Source organism: Onychomys torridus, chromosome 8 (assembly GCF_903995425.1).
Source record: "Onychomys torridus chromosome 8, mOncTor1.1, whole genome shotgun sequence".
Lineage (NCBI taxonomy): Eukaryota > Metazoa > Chordata > Mammalia > Rodentia > Cricetidae > Onychomys > Onychomys torridus.
The window spans coordinates 96,519,552-96,545,530 of NC_050450.1; the positions used below are offsets into that span (position 1 = coordinate 96,519,552).

General features: G+C 35.8%; 1 protein-coding gene across 1 annotated transcript in view; it reads left to right on the top strand.

Moving 5' to 3' along the window:
• The window catches only part of Cep112 (centrosomal protein 112), a 385,003-nt gene that overhangs the window by 108,543 nt on the left and 250,481 nt on the right, over positions 1-25,979 (top strand). Inside the window, exon 18 of the mRNA XM_036195322.1 lies at positions 1,237-1,316. Within this exon, the coding sequence (XP_036051215.1) occupies positions 1,237-1,316 (80 nt within the window). The remainder of the gene's footprint in view (positions 1-1,236; positions 1,317-25,979) is intronic.

Sequence of the window (25,979 nt, forward strand, 5' to 3'; positions counted from 1 at the left end):
ATTATCATGAAAAATTGCCTCTCTGGCTTCACTGCTTTTGGTTTACAAGAATACAGTTGATTTTACTAATTTATTTTACTTACATAAAGGGAAAAATTCAAGATGGTATGCCAGAAAAACGTGGGATTTGAGTTAAATAGGTCCTTAACCAAGCTGATTAAAAATATCTAACTACATTGGGTGGTGGTGGTGCACGCCTTTAATCCCAGCACTCAAGAGGCAGAGCTAGGTGGATCTCTGTGATTTCCAGCCCAGCCTGGTCTACAAAGTGAGATCCACAACAGACACACAACAACAACAACAACAACAACAAAAACTACATAGAGAAAACCCTGTCTCAAAAAACAAAAAACAAAAACAAACAAACAAAACAAAAACCAAAAAAAAAATGAAATATCTACTTTTGGCTAATTCCAGTATTATACTATGTATGACATGACTTTAGAGTGTACTTGGGGGGGTGTTAGTGTGTGTGTGTGATTCTTGTCATTCCTTTCATCTCATTGTCCATCAGATTCATGTTCAGTCCTATGGTGGTGTCTAGGTCTGTAAGTGATACTTTCAAACGCTGAGTTGAGAGCTTCCTTAGCACTCAGGAAGGCTCTGCAGCCTCACTGCTGCATGGGCACAACTACACTGTCGTTCACTTTTCCCTTTCTGTCACCTGCTCAAAACTTTCTCTTCCTTGTTAGAAGATCTCTGTAATGTCCAAATGGAGTATCCAGACTGCACATTTGAATGTGTGAAGAGAATTTTTCCTTAACCATTGCGGTTAGTGCTATCATCCCACCTACTCAAAGGTTGCTACACGCAGGAAAGACGCAATCATGATGGACATTTTGTTCCAAACTTGATCAGTGGGTTTACAAGTCATGCTTATCAATGGAAGATTTCATAATAGCCCTTCTATATTTGGGTAATGCAGGCACATTATTTATTCTAGTCTTTTCAATCCTATGAAAATTCTTTCCTTTGTCAAAACTATGATTTTTTGAAAATAAAAGTGATTGGTGCATTTTTGAAGTTGATGTATACCAGTTCATTTGTAAGCAAATCTAATTACTAATTTTGAATTGAAAAGTTGTATTAGGAGTTGAACATTGAAATTATTCTGTGGTTAAGCAAGTTTCTGCCATGAAATACCTAAGTCTGAATGAATGGATTTGAGTTTGTTGTTTCTTCATATCTCTGAGCATCTTTGTCTTCTAGTGAGTTTCATGTGCTTTCTCTTGGCAGGTTCATGAATTGCAAAGTGAACTTGATAAAGAGAAAGAAGATGCTCAGAGGAAGATCCATAAATTTGAGGAAGCTTTGAAGTGAGTAAAAAAAATTACAAGATGTTTAATGTTTTAAAAATTGTTCTTACTTGGGTCTGGAGAGATAGCTCAGTGGTTATGAGTACTAGCTTCTCTTCCCCAGGACCTGGGTCCTAGTCTCAGCACCCACTTAGTGGCTGAAACTTTCTGCAGTTTCAGTGCCAGAGCATCCTAAGCCCCTTCTGGCCTCTGTGGTCCTTGGATGCATGTAATTCCTGCCATACAGGCTGGCAAAATGCCTATACACATAAAATAAAAATAAAAATAAAAAGCAGACAAGTTTCTCGTACTACACTGAGAGTCAAATGAACTAGCCTTGGACGGTGTTGCTTCTTCAGATTGCTTTCCCATCATGGAGCTCTATTTTCAGACTTAGTCTACTAGTTGATTTTTTTTTCTTTTTTAACAGAAGAACCAGTTCAGCTGTTTTGAAGTGATAGGAATGAAAGAAAATCGAACTTAGTGGTTTCAGATGCCTTCTTCCTCTTAAGTGGAAACACATTTCCACAAAATGAGGTTTAGCTCTTAGGGCCTTTAGAAATCACTGTGCAGATTTTGTTGGGTAATAAAGTGTTTTAGTTGTTATGTTCACAAATGGATTACTACCTAAGCATTGTTTAGGAAGGGCTTTATCTCCTGACCCAATGAGTAAAGGTACATGGCATTAGAGCTTGCTTTTCCCATCCACTCACTTAGCTTGAGTAGATTGCTTGACTTTGTTTTTTACTGTCAAAATTTCAGCTGAAAAATACTCATTTACTTAATAAATATTCAGTTCTTACCATACATCAGGCAATATAAGAAAACACATTCCCAGAGGACCATAGAACCATTTGGTAGGCTATTTAAAAAAGTGGCAGTACAGAGCAGAAGGAATTTTACTGGAGGAAGGTCAACATGGCACCTGATTCAAGGGATTCAAGCAGGGAGGGGCTTCCCTGAGGTCAGTGTGCCTAGCTAATTTGTTTTCTTTCCTGAACCTCCAAACCACAGGCATTTGCAGAACTACACCAAAGGACACCTCCCATCAAGCATGCTTTGTATCACATTTTCCCTGGGAAGACTGCAGCCCAGCTCTTCCCCCTGGCTTTGTTTATTAGTAAATTGGCTTACTTGCTAAACGAACATCTTAGAATAATTTATGTACTATGACATCACAAGAAGTGATGTTTTTATCTACACAAGGACTTGTTGCTTATTTGTTCACATCAGCTCTGAACCAGATGCCATAAAGGGGGATCAAAAGGCAAGCAATTATTCTCATTAAACATTAAATTGTCATCTTGATTCATTACAAGACTAATACTCATCAAGGGCTTGAAAGGACCATACCAAAATAACAAATTGTATTTGGAGTAAAAAGAAACTATTTTAGACTTTAAGTAAAATTCCCTGGTAGATTCACACCTCCTGTCCCCTAGTTCTTCATTTTGAACACTTGGCTGATGGTCCTAGCAGTTTAGCACCCAGTATAGCAGCAATAACCAAGATGGAAAATAACAGAGGAAGTCATCGTGAAGTTGGAACTCCAGAGTAAATAGCAGGAGCTGGCTGTTTTCCAAATGGAGACTATTCCAAGGAGTGAACTGCTGTGGATCTAAGATTGTGCTTTACACTGGCCTAAGTATGATTTTACTTTGCAGCCCTATGATGTCAAAACTTGCCTTGACTTCTTGCAAGCTTTTTTTCTTGAATAAATATATACAAGCTAAAAATAATCTTATGTTTACACCATGGCATTATGCTCTCGTATAGTTACTCTTCCTTCAATTCATTTAATAAGGGCTGTTTCTTCTGTGTAGTTAAATGGATAGTTGAGGATGGCAGAGAAGGCAGAAGTATGTGTATGTAAGTTCATCTTTGAGTACTTAGTGAGTTTAGTATAAGTCAATGAATTTAAAAACATGTAAGGGATAATCAGAAAGATGATAGCTAATAGCAGGACTGTTAGATTTCACAGTGGGGACATGGGAAGTACTCCTGGATTTTGGTCTTGTCCTGTCTGGAGATTCTACCTGCCGTGGCTGATCGCATTTCCTTTCCATCCATGAGCTTACTCAGAATGCTTGTCTCCCTTCCCTGCCTCACCTTTTCAGACATGCTCCTTCTGTGTCTTCACCTTTATATCCCAGGTCTTCTGATTCTCTCTTAGAATTCCATCCAGAGTTTTGTAACAATGTAAATGTATTCCTGTTAATTAGGATGCTATATGATGATTGAGATGTTAGTGGGGAAATTGTGTGACTTTATTGTGACATGGTTGTGTTGGAGATGTGAAGGGCTAGGGAGTATATGAGATGATACCGATCCTCTCTTTAAGCAGTTGAAATGGCCAATTTAGTCTTTGGTTTCAATTTCAACTTGATATTTCAAAGCTATTGTTATTGAAAAGGGACACTTTGGATTACATATTAGTTACTCTTATTGTCCCTGTCTAAGAAAGGAAAGACCTATTGGTTTCTGGCTTTAGAGGCTCCTTCCATCATGTGGGAAGGTGTGGAAGAGCCAAGTAGGTCACCTGATGGCAGGCAAAGAAGCAGAGACAAGTGTGCATGTGCTCTGCTGGCTGCCCCCTTCCCACTTGTCTTCTAAACGAGTCCCCAGCCATTGGGTTGCTGCTGTTCATGCTCAGGGTGTATCTGCCCTGCTGTCAGTCCTCTCGAGATGCTCTTACAGATAGGCCTCAGAGTACTCATGCTCAGGGTGTATCTGCCCTGCTGTCAGTCCTCTCGAGATGCTCTTACAGATAGGCCTCAGAGTACTCTTCACCAGTCTTCCAGGTGATTCTCCATGCAATAATGTTGATAATGAAGACTAGCCATTAGAGACTGCAATCAGTAGTTCACTTTGAATGTTAACTCTAGAGAGCTGACTCACTTGTCACTGTTTTTAAGATTTAACATTACTTTAATATTGTTGAATACTACCATTGTGTGCATTTGTTCTCTATATAGTCTGATTATTTTCCTTTCCTATTTCATTTTTATTGTAGAAAGTATTTTTAATACTTTCATGTACTGAGAAGTTATCTGAAACTATAACTGTGAATGTTATAATTGTATGTGTTTTTTATTTTTCAATGATAAGTGAAGAATATGGGAAACCCAGTAGATTATACAACTAGAAAGTTAACTGCATATAACAGAATAATATAGTGCTATTGTTTGAAGGATTAACATTGCAATACAACTGTTTTGTTTTTGTTTTTGTTTTTGTTTTTTTTTTTTTGAGTAGTTAAAATTTGTCAGCATAGAAAGGAACTGGGCCTGATTCTCAGACCAAAAATAACTCGATAAATACATGAGTAAATAAAAATCTCTCAGCAGGTAGAGATGTTAGGTTTACTTTATTCCCTTTTTATATTCTTATAGTTATCAAATTTGATGCTAAGTTGTGGGAACTAAAAAATAATAAGGCATGGATTGAAGTAGTGTAGAAATTGAAATATTCAATAGGTGATTAAAACCTTTTTCAAACTCCTTTCTTGCAGTAAAATTCAAAAGGTGACATGAAACAAATTTATGCTATTTAATTCTTTGCATTTTTGAAAAGCACATATGAAATATATTTTATACTAAAACTGCTTAGACAAGTTATGTGATTTTGTATTAGAACTAGTAATATAAAGTTGTAACTTTTTATCTCACAAATCTAAGTGTGGAACAAAGAATCTTGGTACAAAATAGTTCATTCTATATGGTCCTATATATACAGGACTAAAATATATATAAAACTCATGGTCTGAGGAGAAGAAGAAAATCATAATGTGGACAACATAAAATTGTGTACCTAAATGTGCATTTCTGTTGGACATAGTTCTCTGTCAAACTTTTAATGTGTAGTCAGGAAAGACACATGTAGAATAGCCCTCCACCCAGGCCCTGGGTCTGGCAGAACTTGACTGTTCAGTCGTGTTTCGGAGCGTCAGTGAAGTGAGTGGGAGCCCCAGGGAAGAGTTAAGGAAGGCCTTTCCTCTCTTTTGCTCACCTAGCTTTACTCTTGAACCCTGACCCTGAGAGCACATTTCCCATGAGCATCCTCATTGATTGAGAAGAATCTGACTCAAGTGCTCTAAGTCATGCATCTGCATGTTAACAAAGGGTTGATTATAATTGAACAAGTGTTGCATGTAAAGAAACAATGTGAGACATTCTTGGCTTATTTCACTGAATCTACATACAAATAAACATATGCATAAACACATTCACATATACAAAAATATTCTTTCAAATTAAGGTTTCTGTATTTGTAGCTTTCTTGAAAATGACTATGTATATTTTCATATATTAACTGCCTTTTCAGGTAAAATTTCAGTTAGTTTGACAAAGTCTAAATGGGGTTATGAAGCAATTCAATTCAAAATGTTCTTATTCATTATGTTTCTATTGGAAACTTTTTGAAGCCTACTGTCAATGCTAGTGGTATTCAACAAATGTTTACCGTCTCATTGAAAGCCATTCTATGAAGTTGTATGTGTATGAAGAAATTAGCTGATGATCTCCTTTGCCTAGTTTTGTTTAAAGTTAGGAAATAGATTTTGTATGTTACTTTTCCAATAAACTGACATAGATTTAAAAAAAATAACATGTTCTCTGTCTTAACATGTATAGTATTTATATAATTTCTCACTAAGTGGAAACACAGATTATTTACCCCTGAAGTGATTTTTCAAATAAGTTATATTTTTAAACATGATTGGTAAAACCTTTTCTATAAAGCTGTTTTAAATCTCCTTTATCTCTGATTGCTTGTTTGTTGTTTTGATCAACACTTATAGTATTAGTAGGCAACAGAGATTAATTTTCAAAAAAGAATGATTTAAAAATATTAAAACTGCCAAGTTATAATGACAGTGTTTCTGTCCTTGTATTTATTAGGAACTAATCTTAATAAAATACTAAATAATTGGGTGTCTATTCAAGGGGGGCTTTATTTCAATAGGCTTTTTATTTTTTTCTTATTTTTTTCTTATTTATTTATTTATTTATTTTTTGGTTTTTTGAGACAGGGTTTCTCTGTGTAGCTTTGCGCCTCTCCTGGAACTCACTTTGTAGCCCAGGCTGGCCTTGAACTCACAGAGATCCGCCTGGCTCTGCCTCCCGAGTGCTGGGATTAAAGGCGTGCGCCACCACCGTCTGGCGGCTTTTTATTTTCTTTTTAAATTTTTTTCTTTTGTTTGGAGCAGGGGTGTTCGAGACAGGGTTTCTCTGTGTAGCCTTGGCTGTTTTGGAACTAGCTCTATACACCATGGTGGCCTCAGACTTTCAGAGATCCACCTGCCTCTGACTCCTGGGATTAAAGGTGGGCACCACCACTGCTTGGTAGTCAATAGGCTTTTTTAGATGAAGCATTGCCTATAGAAAAAAATTGGATGCAGTTGCTTTAAGTGCAGACAGCCTTACAGCTCACCCAGGAGCTTGATGTTTTAATTGTGATAGAAAAGCACTTAAAGCAGTGTGATATTAGAATTTTGAAGTACAGTAAAATAATAATGTAATTCTAATTTTAGCTTTAAATATTGTCAGCATGATGAACCATTTTGTTTGCAATGTTGATGAATAGTGACAAGGAATTATTAGTATATGTGAAAATGTGTATAAGATCACCTTGTGTTTTAGTTTCTTTCTCAGTTAGTGAAAGCAACTTCAGAGAGAAACTTAAGGGTTTATTTGGCTCACAATTCCATCACTGCAGGGGAGTTAATGCAGCCGAAACCTGAAGTAGCTGATCATATTCCACCTCTAGTCAAGAACAGAGAGCAGTGACTTATGGAGTGCTTGCTGCTCAACTTCCTCTCTACTTGTCATTTAGTCCATGGCCCAACCTGTGAGGTGGTGCCACTCACAGGGTGGGTCTTCCCAACCCAATTAAGAAAATCCCTCACAAACATGTATAGAGACCTGTCTTCCAGGTGGTTGTAGAACTTGTCGACAGTTAGCACTAATCATCACAAAGTTGCTAAGACATTTTATTCTGCTTTGAAAACAAACTTGTACTTCCTAACACTTTCCTTGGATAAGTAGCATAAGTACTATCCTACTACAGTGTGAAAGTGATCTATAATTTATAATTGATAATGATGTCATGCTGATTTTAACTGATTGAAATGTATTTAAAAACTAATTAGAAGTATGAATAGAAACAATACATATTTTTCTGTTACTATATTTCTTGTATATTTCTGTGTGTAGAGTGTGCTTGTGTGTATGCATGTTCTACTGTGGGGTTTCATGTGCATGTGTGCACATTCTGGTGCATGTGCGCATGTGGAGGCTCATGTAAAGAGTCTTCCTTGATCACTGTCTTATTTATGGAGGCAGGGTCTGGAGCATACCCTTAAGGCTACTTTAGCTAGCTAGATTGTTTGGGGATCCCTAGTCTGCCATCTGGGGTTGGAATTACAGGTAGGCTGCCACATCTATCTGACGTTTATTTGAATGTTGAAGGTCCAAACTTAAGTCTTTACCCACTAAGACATCTCCCAGCCATTTTTTAGTACTGTTATTACTAAAATTAGTAACAGATGTAATCTGTAAGGTATTGTCCTATCTAACCATAATGTGACTTCTTATCATAGATGAGTAAGAAGAATATATATGAGAGGTCTGAAATCATTTGAGATTCCATTTAACTACAATGAGAAGAGTTATGTCAAGTTGTACTAAAGATTTTCATTGATGAATTATTTTATAGTTGAATCATTATAAGAGTTTATTATCACTGTCATTCAAGTTCTAGACTAATCCAAAAAGGAATGTTTTTATGTCATTCTAACAGGAGGTTATAGTTAAGCAGACTGTCCTGTGAGCTAAAGGATACACTGGATATTGACAGTGCCCACTGAGAAACCATCAGTGCATTTATTACTAGTAAAATTGAAAGGATTATGACTGCATGAAGTAGCCTAGGTCATGTTGTTCCATTTTAGTTACCCTGAGCATATATATGTTGAACCTGGAGTGCCTGCAGAGTGAGAACCTGTACTTCCTATGCTATTTTATCATCAATTTTTTCCTTAGATATTTGCAAATGTGCCTCTTCATTTTGAATTTCAGAGTCAGGTTTTGCAAAAATTCTGAAGGGTTTTTTGTTGGATTTGTAATAGTTTTGCTTTAGTTTGAATATAAACCAAAATTTTCTTTTATTTTTATCGTCTGTAGTGAGTATATTTCTCCATTAACTTGTCTATCTTAAAGTCTCTTGTTAAACATTTATAAATGTTTCTATATTTTATATTTGTTTCACTAAGTTATGTTTAATTACCTAGTAGGTCACATTATTATATTTTACCTTTTTAAAACAATTGTAGTTTTAATTCATGTATCCACCTGAACAGAGAAAGCAGTTAAAATATTAAACTGCTATATTTAGAAATTTTTCTTAATTTTATTTTCAAAGTTTAAAAAATTTTAAAATAATTTACTTTGGGCTTGCTTTGTGTATAATACTAACTACACAGTCAGCAAACAATTATAATTTTCCCTTTTTATTTCAGTTTTTATGCTGTCTCTCCTCTCTATTAGCTTTCTGCTTTGCTTTAATGTCCAATAAACTTTCCTGTCATCACGGGTGTGGGCATCCTTGCTCATAATCAATACTTGCATCAAGATACTCTATTTGGCTAAAGGTTTTTGTGCTTGGCACATTGTAGCTGATGAAAGTAATGCTCATTCCTAGTTTTCTAAGAAGTTGTTTTTGTTTTGTTCTTTTGTCTTTCTTTTGTGATATACTGAAAATGATATCCAGGGCCTCATGTGTGTTTGACCAGCATTTTGCCCCTGATCCGCTAAGAGATTTTTATATTTTTAAAATTCATGAATGGGTGGTACAGCTTCTCAGAAGCGTTCTGCTGGTTGAAATAACCACATGACATTTTAACAATATAAAATAATATAATTTATAAACTAAATGCTATAAAATGCATAGACATTATTTTAAGTGTTACATTTTTCATTTCTTGGATCCTAGTTGGTCATATTGAGTGTTTGTAAGAAATTTTGCTAGATCTGGCTTGCTCAAGTTTACCCAGGATTCTGTGGTGGTGACAGGTTGGCCTGTGCAGAGCCTTGTGTCTTCCCACTGAAGCATCTCCTTTTTTGCTCTATGGACCAGATGTACCCTGTCATTCATTTCAGCACGTTGCTTCAGTCTCTCTTGCACAACTCTTTTCATGAGAATACTATTTTTTAGAGTTTCCAACTTAGTCTTTGGTGAACTTATTGTCCATTTACATACATTGTCGTCTTTGGTGATCATGTGGAGTCCCCAGTCCAAGTCCCATATCATGATATATTTCACATCTTCTTAGTTGGCCAAGATCACTCTGTGGCACTCTAGAATCCTTATTCAACATCTTTATTTTACTGAGTTAATTTTGTATTCATTAGTTTTGAGGGTTTTTCAAAATGTATTCTAAATAGAATTCATTTATTAAATATTTTAATTTTTTTCTTCCAGTTTGGGAGTTTTCATTTCATTTTTCCCAATTTGTACTGTATAAGTTTATTTTACATTTATTTAATTGGGTAGGAGAAAATGTGTCATGACATGCAGATGCAGATCATGAGACCACCTGCTGGAGTCAGCTGTCTCTTCCCATGTGTGGCTTCAGAAGATGGACCTTGAGTTATTGGGTGCCTTTACCCCTCAAATTTGGCAGTGTCCTTCAATAGCAGAGGCTCTCTAATTTGATGCAATCCAATTGTTTTATTTTTTTTTGTCCTTAGGAAGTATAGGTTCTACTATCATAGCTAAGAAACATTTTTTGATATTGACTTTGTCCACAAAAGTTTTTTCCTATGTTTTCTTTTAGAAATCATACAGTTTAGGTCTCGTACTTGGATCTAATTGCTATGCTGAGTTAAATTTATTTTAAACATTTATTTTCTATCTTTCTTAACATTGTTTTTTCTTAATGTTCATTTTGTACCTCTCAATATTAACCTTTAATACTTACAGCTTTTTCTCTATGCCCTTATTGGTGTCTGCAGAGGTGAAGGGAGTTTTTGAAGTTCTGGGTGTGCACCTCCCTGATTCGGTGATGTACATTCTGGGTGTGCTCCTTCCTGGGTTCTGTACTGTGCATTCTGGGTGTGCTCCTTCCTGGGTTCTGTGCTGTGCGTTCTAGGTGTGCACCTCCCTGGGTTCTGTGATGTATGTTCTGGGTGTTCACCTCCCTGGGTTCAATGCTGTGCATTCTGGGTGTGCTCCTCCCTGGGTTCTGTGTTGTGTGTTCTGGGTGTGCTCCTCCCTGGGTTCTGTGCTGTGCGTTCTGGGTGTGCACCTCTCTGGGTTTTGTGATGTATGTTCTGGGTGTGCTCCTTCCTGGGTTCTGTGCTGTGAGTTCTGGGTGAGCTCCTCCCTGAGTTCTGTGCTGTGAGTTCTGGGTGTGTTCCTTCCTGGGTTCTGTGCTGTGCATTCTGGGTGTGGTCCTTCCTGGGTTCTGTGATGTATGTTCTGGGTGTTCTCCTCCCTGGATTCTGTGCTGTGCGTTCTGGGCATGCTCCTTCCTGCCTATGCTTCATGTGGACTTGTTCAATGTTCTTGCTTTTGATCAACAGCTGGATAAAAACATCGATCAGTTGCCAGGAGTTTCAAAGTTTCTAAGAATATTACCTGCAGATTCTGTTTTACTAATAACGAATCTTTTAATAACCTACATTCTGAGTCTTTGATTTTTCTGAATGAATGTGAATTTATAGTTCTCACATTCTTACCTGGTTTTATTTCCATCTTTATTCACTTAGCTGTGAAGGTTGCAGCACTCTGTATTTAGTACACTAGCTTCACTCACCCTTTACTTGAATCCAGATGTTTTCTGGGACATCATCATCATAGTAGAATCCTAGCTACCAAATGTTTTGATATTTTTAGATACAGATTCTTTTACTTGAGAGATGGGAGGTATCTTTCTAGCTTCAATTCTAATTTCTGAAGCAAATTCCATCTGCTTTCGGGTCTAGCAGTACAGTTGGGCAGTTTTCTCAGTCTGTTTCCAGCCTCTATATTTAAAGGAGACTTATTTACTAATGGTTTTCATCAGCTTGCCTATATGATTGAATTTACTGTTATCAGGATGTTTCCTGCTAGTTCTCCTTCTAAGTGCTCGTGATCACTTGGGGAGACAATTTGAGAGACACTCAGCAGATGCCATCTTTTTTATATGCAGCTCGAACTTATCTTTGCCCAGAGTTTTTGGCTAGATTTTTGAAATGTGATATGTATACTCCCATGCTTTTTATAATTGCATAGTTAAGTTCATGTTAAGTCAGCACCATCACTTTTGGAATCAATTATTGTGGCTCAATGTAGATTCAATTATAGATTAGTTTGTGGCACTAACATCTAGATGCATGCTGACCTCTTCATGACTTTGAAACTTGATTTCTTAAAATAAAGAAGTCCTTGATCTCAGCTTGCTTTGTGGTCTTTTGCTTCTTTTTCAAGAGGATATCGGGAAGCGTGTGGAGCTGGGTGACCTCCTGAGCAGTGCAGCACGGTTAGCTTTCTGCAAAATTAATAAGTGAATCAAAGACCGACTCCCCATATCCCAAATGACTTTTTTTTTACTCCAGGAAAATCATCATATTCTCTGTTACCACGAGGGTTCTTTGATTTTTCACACCATTGGATATATGCTTTATTAATATAATAGACTGCAGACAACTCCTTCTGAGCTTTTATCCTTTTAAAAATTGTTCTTGGCATTGTTTGTTCACGGAGTGTGTGGTGTATGAAGCCGTAGTTGTTACTATTAGAGCAGTAGTCGGTCCTCCTCTGTTCTCTCATCCTCTGTCTCTAATTACACATGAAATTGGTTCCATTTCCATTCTTTTGGAGCCATGCCAAAACATTGTTTCTGATTTCATTGAGATTCTTCTCTTAAACTCTCCACTCTGTATTTTCTTAATTGAAGTTTTTATGCACCAGGCTTTTTACCTGTTAATCACTTCCTGTTATAATTAATACATCTTCCTCTATTGAGTTGTAATTTAAGATGCTTTCTGAATCTGTCAAGCACATTCACCTTCTTAACATTTATATATGCATAAATCTCCATCTTAGAAACCCTTTCTCAACACTGCTTCACCTTCTTCACCCGAGGCCCCCTCTGCTTCACTTTAAGATATTAAGGTATTATTTCACTCATTTCCTCCACTTCATCTTTCACTTCCAGCCCCTTCTGGTCCTGTCTTCATGTCACCAGAACTTTCCTGCAGGTTTCCAGAGACTTCCAAAATGGACTTTTTTTTCTTTTTTTGGCCTTTTTTCATTATGACCTTGCTCTTCTTGGGTTTTATGATTCAAACCATTCTTCCAGTTTTCTTCTTTCCATTCAGTATTCTCTCCGTGTTCATCATTGTCTCAACTCTCTCTAGATTGTTTTCTTAGACACTCCAATAGGCCATTGGCTTCATAGCCATTCTTTACTACCATCGGTGACTCAAGAATGTGTGTTAGCCTTGGCCTGTTGGCTTCATTTATTTTATGGCACTTAGTAGAGTATCTGATTTGGGTTTCCTCTTTGAAATACACAAGTGCAGAATTGTAGGATCATGTCTGTCCTGTGTTGTTTCCATGCTGTGCTGCTTTTCCCTTGCAGCTTTTATAGTTTTATTCTCTCATCCATTTTAGTAGTTTCCCCTTCATTCAAGCATTTAGCAGATATTACAAAGTTCTTCATCTGAGATTAATTTATTCTGCACATACATTTGGTTTGGTCTGTACCATGTTTTTGCCATTCTGAATTAACTGATAACATCATAATATTGGGAGATTTTAAAAAAAAAATGGCTTTTTGGCCCTTTTGAACCAAGTTCTATGAGTATTGAGCTGTCACCTCTCAGGGACACATGTGGAGCTGACTACATAGTTCAGAAACAAGGTCACAAAGGAAGTTAGAATCGCTTTCAAAGAATCATTGTTATAAAGATCACATTTTTTATTGTTCAGTAAACAGTTACATAACAGTAGCAAACAGCTAGTAGGTTCATTTTTCAAAATTGTACTTTAAAACAAGTTAGGTTAAAAGGGAAAACAATAATAATACCATCATTTAAAAATGAGAAATAATGAAATTGTTACTTATCCAGTTTTGTAGACTTTCTCTAAAGTTTCTTTCCAGATAGATTAAATAAACTTTCATTTCTAGCTAGAACATGAAAGTAAATATGAAAAATTACAAAGTAATATGTCCAGCAGAAATCAGGCTGAGGAGATGACTCACTGTACAAGCATGATGATCTGAGTTCAGATTTGTAGCCCCCAGGTAAAAGCCAGGAACAGCAGCAGTGCTCAGAGGCTAGAGACGTGTAGATCTCAGGGCTCATGGCCAACCAGTCTAGGCAAATGAGAGTCCTGGACTCAGAGATTAACACAAACTTCTGCCCTCCACATGCACTTAAATGCAAAGGCAAGATCCTCTCCCCTCCTTCTCAGCAGCCAGTGAAATTGGAAACACAGTGTAATGAATCACTCAAAATAAATTGAGAAAAGAAATAAATGAATGAGTCAAGACTCCATGAGAGTGGTCAAGAAATGACCAAGAGGCAAAACTTAGACATTAGATGAATGAAAGCATCCAGGTATCATAGTCACATGCAAGGCCTGTAGTCTGGCTTGCTCTTCTCTTGTCATTGTTTGGCTCCTGTAGGTATTTGAATTTGGAATCCTGTTCTACTTAGCACCTCAGATGCAGGGTTTTTTTAAAATTATTATTATTTATTTTATGTGTATGGGTGTTTTGCCTGGTCTGTGCACCACATGTGTGTCTGGTGCCCTCAGAGGCAAGAAGGCCACATTGAATCCCCTGGGACTGGTCATGAGTTACCATTTGGGTGTTGGTAGTCAAATTAAGGTCCTATGGAAGAACATCCAGTGTTCTTCTCTCTGAGCCATCTCTCCTGCCACTCAGCTACAGTTTTTTACAGGTTTAGTAATTAAGGCCAAATTTGTGTATCATAAAGTATTTTAAACTGGACAGTTTAGTACATTCACAGGGTTGTTCATCTATGACTTTCATATAGTTATACTTAATGTTTAGAACTACAAATGAAGGTCTGGGTCCATTAGCAGTTACTGTACCTCATCTAACCCTCCAGTGTTCTCCTAACACCTGTGTGCTTTCAGTTTTTGTGGTTTGATCTTTCATGGGTGCATATATGGCATGGTGTCTCATGTGATCTTTTGACACTGGTTTCTTTTACTTAGCATAATGTTTACAAGGGTCATCTATATTGTAAAATTCATCATAACTTCATTTATTTGATGGGTAGATAATCTGCCACATGTACATATGCTGTAATTCCTTTATTCATTACTGTTGATAGATATTTGGATTGTTTCTACCTTTTAACCATTGTGAATAAAGCTGTTATAAGTTATCAAATGTAGTTCTTCTTTTCAATTCTTTGAGTCTATACTTAGGTGTGGAATTATGGGAAAGCTGATTGCTCTGGCACCTGGCTTCTGTTACTGGTCTTAAAAATGATACTTGGGCAGCTAGCACAGTTGTGTCTTTTTACTCTAGATGGAGCTACTGCCATAGCCCTCAAAAGAAGAATGTCACTGACACTTGTAACAAAAAAACTCACTCTTTCCAGTTTTCTTTATATTCAACAATACAACCAAAGATTAAAGTGTTATTTCAAGTTCACAGCATTATAGCTATGAAGGTACAGCTATGTAAGTAGCATTTCTATCAAATTAGTGTAAGTAGCTAAATTGGGTCCTGTTACTCTTCTACCCTTTCCTCTCTTCTTGGGGCTATATTGCCTTCATTTGTTGTTGTTGTTTTAACTTTTGAGACAGGGTTTCTCTGTGTAGCCCTGGACTTCCTGGAACTCACTGTGTAGACCAGGCTGGCCTCAAACCTGGAGATCCACCTGGGATTAGAGGTGTGCTCCACCATTGCCTGGCTTTCCTTCATTTTTTTATGTCATGCCTAATGAACAGAATTCTCTGCTGTTCAGTGATGAAAGCATTCGGATCTAGTTTGCACATTGGTATCTATCCATGTATAACTGTCGTAATAAAAACAGTAAATCAAACCAAACCAAACCATTACCACCTTATGCTTTAAGAATTATAGTAGAATTGTCATATTCTTGGATTAATACTGGGACAGGTATACATATTAATGTGAATAACTATTTGCTGTATATTAAAAGAAGTTACTTTAATAATTTCTAGGTAAGTTGTTGGGAATAGTATAGTTTGCTTTTCTTACAACCAGAACTAAGTGTATTTTAAGCCTAAATTACTAGAAGACATTAACAAGAATTACTTAACTTTATAGGTAGGTTATAGTTATTAAATTTTGTATATCTGTTGGCTACATTGCATTATGTCAATATTGGCATATTATGTTTTTGAAAATTAGAAAAATAGTATTAATTATAGTGATAAGAAACCAAATCTTTATAAATGCAATTTATATGCAATGGTAGCCATGATGAAATTAATGCTTTTATCTGTAGTTAGTTCCACACTGGAGAGACCAAATTATATAACACATCTGAAATTCTGAGAATACAACTCCAGAGATGGTAAGCTGTGGGATAATGCTTTTGTACACTGGTTTAATAAAATGCTGATTGGCCAGTAATCAGGCAGGAAGTATAGATGGGATAATCAGACAGAGAATTCTGGGAAATAGAAGGTTGAGTCAGAGGAGAGACACCAGCCCACCATCTAGGGAGCAGTATGTAACGGCACACAGGTAAAGTTATAGAAAACGTGGCAACCTATAGATTAAGAAAAATGAGCTGAGTTTAAATGTAAGAGCTAGTCAGTGGTAGGCCTGAGCTAATGACCAAACAGTTTTAATTAACATAAGCCTCTGTGTGTTTATTTAGGACTGAGGGACCACAGGAGCTGGGTGGGACCAGGAAAACTTCAGCTGCATATATATGAAGTTATATATATGTTCGTTGTTAGCTCTCAGATTCTCTGATTTCTTCATAGAAATTCAGAAAATAGGCCTGGAGAGATGACTCAGTGTTAAGAGCACTGACTGTTCTTCCAGAGGATCCAGGTTTAATTCACAGCATCCACATGGCAGCTAACAACTGTCTCTACCTCCAAGATCTGACACCCTCACACAGACATACATGCAGGCAAAATACCAATGCAAATGAAATAAAAGTAAATTATTTTTTAAAAAAGAATTCAGAAAATAATTTTATTGCTAACAGATTTCATAAATTATTTGTTGGTCTGGTATTAATTTCAGTAGTAGAGTTCTTCTTGATAATGGCCACAAGTTACATTCTGAACACAAAAGTTTATATGCCAAATAGTTTTCTTATTCAATTTTCCCCAGTTTTGAGGGGGAACCTAGAGCCTCATGTATGCTGGGCAGGCACTTTACCACTGAGCCACATGCTTGTCACAGTTTATTTAATGCATAATATAATTCACAGAGAAGTTGTATAGACATGGAGAGTGCCAGTGTGTGTGGAAACCTAAAAGATGAGTCTAGCAGGAACCAAAGCACATAGAGCTGGGTCCTGATTGCCCACAGGGGCAAAGTTGAAGTATGCTAGCGAGGGGTAGATGAGTGGGTGACACTGGAGAAAGACTGACTTCCCTTAATCGTTTGGGCAATAAACTAAGATTTGAAGGATGAACTAGAGATAAGCTAGTGGAGGAGAGAACTGTTTCACCAAAAGGCATTAACATTTCAAGAACATGAATTTGATGACATGTTAATGTCCAAGCAAGAGGTCAGGGGTATAACAATGAGACATGAAGGCCTGGGAGAAAGCTTTTCTCGGATCATTATAAGCAATAATAATAATAATAAAAAAGTTAAGTACTTCTATCATTGAAAAACATGCTTTTATTTCTTCATTGACTCTCCTTTGTTTTTTCCTAAATTATTATCCTTGAAGTTTGGTGTCATGAAGGTTTATGAGGTTTCTTTACAATTGGTAACTGTTAGATGTTAATCCTCTAATTTTTTGTTACTTGATATAAAATTTATTCATTTTAATTGTAGAATACACAAATGTTAAGGAACTTTGAAGAAACTTCAGTAATTTGAACCATATATCTCTGTTCTTAGTGAAAAATGAAAACACCCCAAAAGAGGTTTTATGTGCAGTAAACTTGGTCTGGAAATGGTCTATATTGAGACCTAATGGCCTTTTGATGTCTGATTCTTTGATTTTGCCTTTTCTTTTTAAAGGGGTGCTATGTGATTATAATTAGAAACATTTCAAGTTCTTTACTTGGAAAGCTAATTGTTCCTTAGGTCATGCTGTTATGACTAATCATATACTTCTAAATGGTAGCAGTGTTTGAAATGATACTGAGGAGATTCACTATGGTTAGTTAAGAATGCTCCAATTCTTCATGAAATTTTTATCATGTCTATACTGTGTGCTCATTTATTTTACATGTTGTGGCTCTGTTGTGAGTATATATTTATTATATATTAAACAGGCTTTACTTTAATAATTTTTAAGTAATTTGTTGTGAATAATATAGTTTGCTTTTCTTGCAACTAGGATTAAGTATATTTTAAGTTTGACATTAAACCTAAATTACTAGAAGGCATTAATGAGAATTTACTTTAGTAGGTGGATTACAGTTATTCAATTTTGTACTTATATAATCGTTTGGTTATCTTGAGCAAACTTATCCATATAATTTAGTAAGTTCCAAAAGTCTGAGCATCATTTTCTTCTTACAAATAGCTCTCTTAAGTATCAGTGTGGTGGTGGTGGAGGACCCAGCTGTTCCCTTTTCTCCACTCTGCTGGAGCATCTGAAACCAGTTTAGATCCCAAGGGGTCAAAGCTCGAAGTTTATTGTAAACATTCCTTAGCTCCAGTGAGCATGCTGGTTTAACCCTCCCTCTGAGAAGCACAATGTGAAGCTTGCAGAAGAGAGCAGGATGTGGCCACCTTGCTGCAAGCAGAAAAAGAAATGTCTTTTCTGTTGTGGTTCTTTGTGGAAATGTCATCATAGAATGCAGCATTTCTTCTGATGAGAACACATTGTTTCAAACGTGTGTCATGGAGTGTGATGTCAGGGAACTTCTTACTGCAGACACATTTGTGACGCTATTTCACACTTTAAGTGTAATGTGTAACCTGAGATTTCTCTTAGGCTTATTGGTTGCTTTATTTGGAATTGAGCAAACTCTTTTTAAAGCAGCTTATGCATTTAGCATTTGAGTTTTATTACAATTACAATTCCACTTTTACAGTGAAATGTGGTGAAATAAACTTGATGAGGGGTATCAAATCAACTAATCACGTGAAGCCTTACTTGATTTAGCATTTACATTGAACACAATGGTCTTAATGCTCAGTCTCTTAGCTTGTCTTCAAATCACTCGTGTGTGGCCATATGTTATTATCTTCTGTGAGAGATGGAAGTTCAGAAATGAAGCAACTTGACCAGCATATCGTAACTAATTTGCTGCTGAGCTGAGCTCCATATCTGGTCTGCTGAGTCTAAATCAGTGCTCTTGTCTGTAAAGAATAGGTTTTTACCTTCTCTGTCATCAGAATGATTTTTGTTTGTTTGTTTGTTTGCTTGTTGTTGTTGGAGACAGGTTTTTCCTGTGTAGGCTTTGCTGGTTTGGAACTTGTTATGTAGCTCAGGCTGACTCATCTTGCAAGTGATCTTCCTGCCCTTGCCTTCCGAGTACTGGGATTCTAGGTCTGAGTTTTCACTTTGGGCAAACTAGTGTTCCTTTTGTGCTTTTAAAATGGCTTGATCCAAATTATTCATAAATATGTCCATTAACTCCAAATGAGTCTGTTGTACCCCAGAAAGCTGCCCACTCCATTCTATCCTACAGGACACCTCTTTTTATTTGCTATCTTTATTAGGCCTAGATGAGTTTCCTGATCAAAGATGGCCAGTTTGTTTTTCTCTAATGTTCAGAGAGCTTATGTTCTACAGTAGATAAAGGTGCTAGGGTTTACAACTTTGGATGGGTTTGACTCAGAAGTCTCTATTGTCAACCACTGTGTTGTGTACATGACCCCTCTCTGATTGTGGACATTTGGAATCTAAAAGCTAGTAGACTAAAGAAAACAAATGCAAAAGCTGAAAACCTGAAAAGTTAATGTATTAGCTATTATTCTTGTTCTTGTGGCAAAACAGACAGAAAGAACTTAAGGGAGACAGATGTTATTTTGGCTTGTGGCTTGAGAGAGTAGTCCGTCATAGTGGGCCCAAACCTGAGGCTGCTGCTCACATCTGGATCTAACAAGTAGCAGACCAAGGGTAAGTCCAGTGTTCTGCTTTCTCTTTTTTCAATTTTATATTGTCTGGATGCCAAGCCAGATTCAAGTTGGGTCTACTCTTCTTAGCTGGATCTCTCAGAGAAGACCCTTAAGGATGTTCCCAGTGTTTTCTCCTTGGAGATTATAAACCTTATCACGTTGGCAATGAACACTAACTTTCCCAGTTACCATGATGAAGATTCATTAGGCAATAGCCAATATGTATTATATTCAAACTGAAGTTTTCAGTAGTTGTATTGATGAAAGGGAACTGGGCAAATGCAGAGGGAAGCAGGATCCCAAAGAAATGGAGCTCTAAGTCTGGAGCCTATGGTATTCCAGTTTTATCCCGAGAGATCCTTCTCTGAGACCTTGCAATAAAATGTCTAATATACAGGCATTTTATTCAGTTACTGTGAGTTGGGGGATTTATTTAGTTGAAAATGAAGTTAAAAATAGATTAACTATGGTCTATAGACTGTAATTGCCACATGCATTACATTTTAAGAGGAGACTTTTTTGGAATAAATGAGAGTGAACATTAATATCCTTCCTTATCAAATTACCACAAATTATTACTAACAACGTCTGAATTAGTATGGGAATGGTTTAATTCTGTACTGTAGACGCCTGGGAATTTTGTTTTGTTTTTCCAGCAGTAGTAAACTCTTCAAACTTGTATAAAATCTAAAAACTTTATAACATTTTGATTTAGAAAAGATTAGAGGCTAACATAACACACCATCTTTTCCTGTTAAATTTTGAACTAATTTGGGAAAATAGGAGGTCAGGAAATGATTCCACATGAGGTTAAGTATACCCACCAGCCCACATTCAGAGTTTGTCCCAAGGGACTATGTGAAGTGAAAAGAGGGACACTGATGACAGGCCAGTCCTAATAGAGAGGAAAGGAACTGAAGACTTCTCATTTCTCCCAGTGAAGGGTTATTAGTCTGTGAAAGACAGGCAGGGAACTTTTCTTATTGAAAGAGCCAAAGTGTTTATTGTATGGGCATTTTATAGAATGTGGGAGAATTACAAACATTCAGTACACATGTTTACATTTAACTAATGTTGATGTTGTATAATTATTCACAATTTTGATATAAGAAAGACTATCATTAGGCTATATCTTTTCTTTTTTCTCAGAGATAAACATCTTTCTTCTTCTTCTTCTTCTTCTTCTTCTTCTTCTTCTTCTTCTTCTTCTTCACATTTTATAAATCTGCAATGTTTGTAAATACTGCCCAGATTAATCTTGACTTGGCCTTTTTTTTCATAATTTTAATGTTTATTTTACATAGTAATATGTTTATGATTATGTTAGTAAATCAGAGGTGAAGAATATTGTATCAACTGTCAAAACTTAAATTTGTAACATTTTTCATACCTGGCTTGACCTTTTTAAACTTATTGAGATTTGTTTTAATTCCAAGAATACAGTTTATTTTGATTAATGTTCTATGTACTCTTGAAATGGTTATTTATTCTGTTGTGCTGTTTTATGAATGTCATGAAGGTCAGATTTTCTGATAATTTATTTAATTTCTGTTTGTTCTTCTCTGTCCTATTTTTTCTGAATTATTAATAGTGAAGGATGTTTAATTGACAGTTCTAATTATGCATGTGTTTGTCCTTGTAGTTCTTTAAGTTTTGTATTTCTTGTGTTTTAAACTTTTGTTTCCTATTGATAAACTTAGCTCCTTAAGTATTATGAAATGACCTTTATTGTGACAATATTCTTTGTTCTGAAATCTGCTTTTCATAATATTAATATAGCCACTCTGTTGCCTTAATTTAGATATTAAATATATATATATATATATTTTACTTTTAACCTACTGGAATCTTAGTGCCTAGGCACACATAAAGTTGGTTAATACCTTTCCAATCATTTTTGGACAGCCGTTGCCTTTTACTTAGAATATTTAGACCATTTATATTTAGTGTCACTAATAATTTTAAATAAGAATATTTATATTTATTATATCTGCCTGGTTCTGTCTTTTTTACTTTTTCCTTTAAGAGATTGACTGTGGCCTATCTTCACTAATTCAAACTTTGATAGTAAGAATTTGTGATAATTTTGACAGGGAAGGATATTAAAATAAACTTTCATTCACTCCATGAAAAAAAAGTCTTTTAAAAAAAGTGATGAGTATGACAATTATAGACTGTAGATCACAGTTAATTTATTAAAGAAAAATGTAAAATATAGATTTACTTGATTGAATAGTTATTTTTTAAATTTTCTTTATTAGCTGTTTTGCTATTTTAGAGGTTAATTCATGGCTTGGCTTATATATTTTAAAGGTGTCATAATATGCTCTCAGTGATATTAGACTGGTTTACATATAAGAATCCTGTGATGGGTTATTACCTTTTTTTTGAACTATGAATTATTCTTATTATACATTTTACTTTTATGTATTATAAAGCCATCACTACCTTGCCTTACTTTTACTTAAAATAATTCTATTTTTAAAGACACTTAGTTATATAAGAATCTCAAAGCTTGCCCATGTAATTACTAATCTTGATTATATTCTTATATTTCTGTCTGTATTGTTGCCTTTCAACCCCAAAGATTCCGCTTTGCTTCCAGGAGTGTGGGTCTCCTGACGATAGTCTTTAATCCTCTGTCTGTCTTGAAAGGTTTACTTTTACCTGTAGTTTTGAAAGATGATTTTGTCAGTAATGGAACTCTAAGTTGAGGGCTGTGCTTTCAAAACCATTTTAAAGACATTGCTTAACTGTCTTCTGCTTTCATTGTTTGCTATGGAAAGTCTGATTAGCCCCTTTTCTAGCTATTATTTAACATTTTCTTTGTTACTGCTTTTGGGAAATTTGATTATCATGTAGCTTACTGTATTTGTCTGGATATTGCCTAAATTTATAGTTCTTAAATTTGTAGGTTCATAAATTTTGCTAAGTTAAAAAGTATGTTGCTATTATTTCTTCAAATGTGTATGCATATGCTTGTCTCTTTTCTTTCTCTTATGTACTCTAAATATAGACATTAGGTTGCTGACAGTTTTCATGGGTTCTGTGTCTTTTCTTTCCTGTGCCTTAGTTTAGCTTCCACTGCTCCATCCATCACCACAGGTCTTTTCGTGGTGTGTGATCTGTCTTTAGTACTAGGTATTGTGCTCTTCACTGCATGTATGTCCTTCTCTAGAATTTCAGATGGCCCGATGATTCTAGAAGTCACCACAAGTCTTGCTATCTGTTCTCCACACCTCACCCAGCCTGAGTGCTGTTCTTTCCTTGAGTTCTCCTGTCTTTCCCTTCCACAGTTGTTCAGCTGATTGTCCCGAATGGTAGAACGTCAACATTTTTCTTTTCCTCAACTTCCACATGCTTTAGTTAACTTTATTACCAGTTTCTTGTTGGCTAACTCTATGAAGTTTTGTCTTTATTTATATTTGTATTCATTAATTTAAGTTAAAGAATTATAATTAATATATATATTTATTAAGCCCATAGTAACTTATGTTTGTCCTTTTTCAATTAATGGCCATTGATTGCTATTATTATGATTAATTCAATGCATTTTTCCCCTGAAAGCTAGTAACCAGATGTACTAGTTCAGAGATGCTTAGTTTAGTATTGTGCTTGATATTTGATGAGTACTCAGTATGTTAACAGGAAATGAATTAACAAACTCTAAATGGTTTCAGATTAAGTACTGGGATTATTATTAAATATATGTAAAAGTATAACTTTAATCTTTAGAAATCCCTTTCCCCCGCCTTTTACATCTTGTCCTTGAAATAAGTGTTATTATGAATATTTACTTTTTCATCAAAAGTAGGATGGTCCTGAGGAAAATTAAGCTTTTTTTTTCAAATACCAAATATAGTCTGTAGTCTATACATACACATTTTATAAGTACACACACACAGTTTTAACATGCTATATGCGTATACTATTCACATGGATTAAACCTTTTGCATATTCCTAGTCACCTTACTAGATTAAAAAATCTTTTAGGAAGCTTTTTATTGTACTGAGCGTTTACATTTACTGTTGTACCTCTGTAGCTCACACACATGTGAATATAAACATGTATATTAGGTATGGTGAATTATTTTTTGTACTGATATGATGTATGTATGCACATGTTTGTATACATGTGTAAGATTCTACATGCATGTGAAGAATAAAGGTGTCTTCCTCTATTAAATATCTTCCTCTATTGCTCTTCACTTTAGTTTTTGAGACAGTCTCCCATGGAAACTGGAAGTTACTGATTTGGAATGATCATCTGGCCAGAGAGTGAGGGGCCCACCTGTCTCTGCCTTCCTAGTGCTGGGATTACAGTTGTGCATTGCAGTGCCCAGCTCTTTACATAGGTGTGGGGATCAAAACTTAGGTTCTCATGCTTATGTGGCAAGCAGTGTTACTGACTGACTGATTTCCTCAACTTCAACTTCCTTTGTTTGTTGTTTGCTTGAAGTATTGCATCATATCATTGTGCAGCTTTTATGGCACTACAAACAGTATAGGGTCTGTTCCCCCCAGGAAAAGCATGAAAAATGTCCTGAACATTTTTGTACATCTAGCATTGAACATATAACTGGTATTTAATAAGTGCTAAGTAAACGCTCGAAGAACATTGTAGACTTCAGCAGCTTTGAAAGTGATTCAATATGCAGATATTTAAGGATATATTGTAATAAAGTCTTGGTTAAAATTATTTGTAAAGACATGGCAGTTTGGTAAACAGTTACTCACCTACACATGTATTTAAACAAATAAAATGGTAAAGCCATCTTAGACTTTGTAGTCAGCTGGATTGATTTAACTCAGTGGTTCCCAACCTGTGGGTCACCCTGTGGGGGTCAAATGAACCTTTCTCAGGGGTCACCTAAGATCATCAGAAAACACAGATATTTGCATTTTAATTCATAAGTTACAAAATTGCAGTTATGAAGTAGCATAGAAAATTATGCTATGGTTGGGAGTCACCACAATATGAAGGACTTTTATTAAAGGATCACAGCATTAGGAAGGTTGATAATGACTGGTTCAACTTGTCATTCTGTCATATACTATGTCAAATTGGGAAAATAGAATTTCCATTTATTTATGTGTTAAAATAATGACTTTTTATAGCTATAAAAATTAAATGAAGTAGTATATGGCTACCCTACTTGTCGATGAGCATAGTAGGCTGTGTCTAAATGCTCACTACTTGGTTAGACTAACAGTGTCCTAGGTTGTGGGAGTACCAGTTATTCAAAGTACTAGAACATTTCTATTGCCACTCCGAAATAATATTACAACACTTAGAAATTCTTAATAAGTGAAGACTTCCACATGATAAATATTGCATTTGCATTTGATAAATAAGAAGAAAATATGCCTACTTAAAATTTGATCTGTTTGTGCATAGTGATGAACATAAGTGAGAATATTTTCCAGCAACTTTGAAATATTCAAGTGCCTAGGGACAAGGCATGGATGATAGTTTTGAAGGGAATAAATATTTCAGCTTCCCATTTCAGCCTTTTTTCTTCGCTCCTTTGATCTGGCTTTGGTTAGCTTGTCATTCTGCTTGAATGACTTCACAGCGTCTTTCTTCTTTCCTGGTCACAAGAAATGGCTCTGTGCCTGCTCCAGAAGATCTAGCCCTGACCATTTATAGGAAAAACATATATTTCCTTATTTACTGACATAATATTCTGGATTGTGGACATGAAAGTAAACTGTACACAGATGATGTGTAATTTCCATGGAAATTTTAATTAGTAGCTTCTTACGTATAGGAATCAGAAAAAAGAATAACACTAGATTTGGGGTTTGTTTTGAACTTTAAGAATGAAAATTTTAAAGAATTATTTCTTCTTTGTATATTAGCCTTATTTTACTCTTAAAGATATTTTCTAAAGATTTTTAAATTGTACTATGAAAATATTGATTTTTGATCTTCAGAGTAAGAGTTCATTTACTTTATTTGTGTGTCCATATTATGGGCATGTTTATTTGCACAAAAATATTATATAAAACTTTAAATGACATAAGCCTTTATTTTTTTTAGTTTTATCTTCTATTAGGTACACGTTTTCTGAAATTAGTTTTTTGGGGGCGTGTATGTGTGTATATGCGTGTGTGTGTGTGTGTGTGTGTGTGTGTGTGTGTGTGTGTCTGTGTCTGTACAAGAATACATGGAGTTCCATATATCTGTGCACATATGGGCGCACATGCGTGTTTGTGGAGTATGACTTTACATCTTATTTTTGAGACGGACTCTCCTCCTGAGCATGAAGTTCACTGATTGGTTGGACTGGCTGATGAGATCCATGGGTTCTTCTGTTTCTGTCCCTCCCAGCCCCTAGTTCTGGCATTAAAGATGCACATCCCTGCACCTGGCTTTTTATGAGGGTGCTAGAGCTCCAAACTCAGGACCTCTTCAC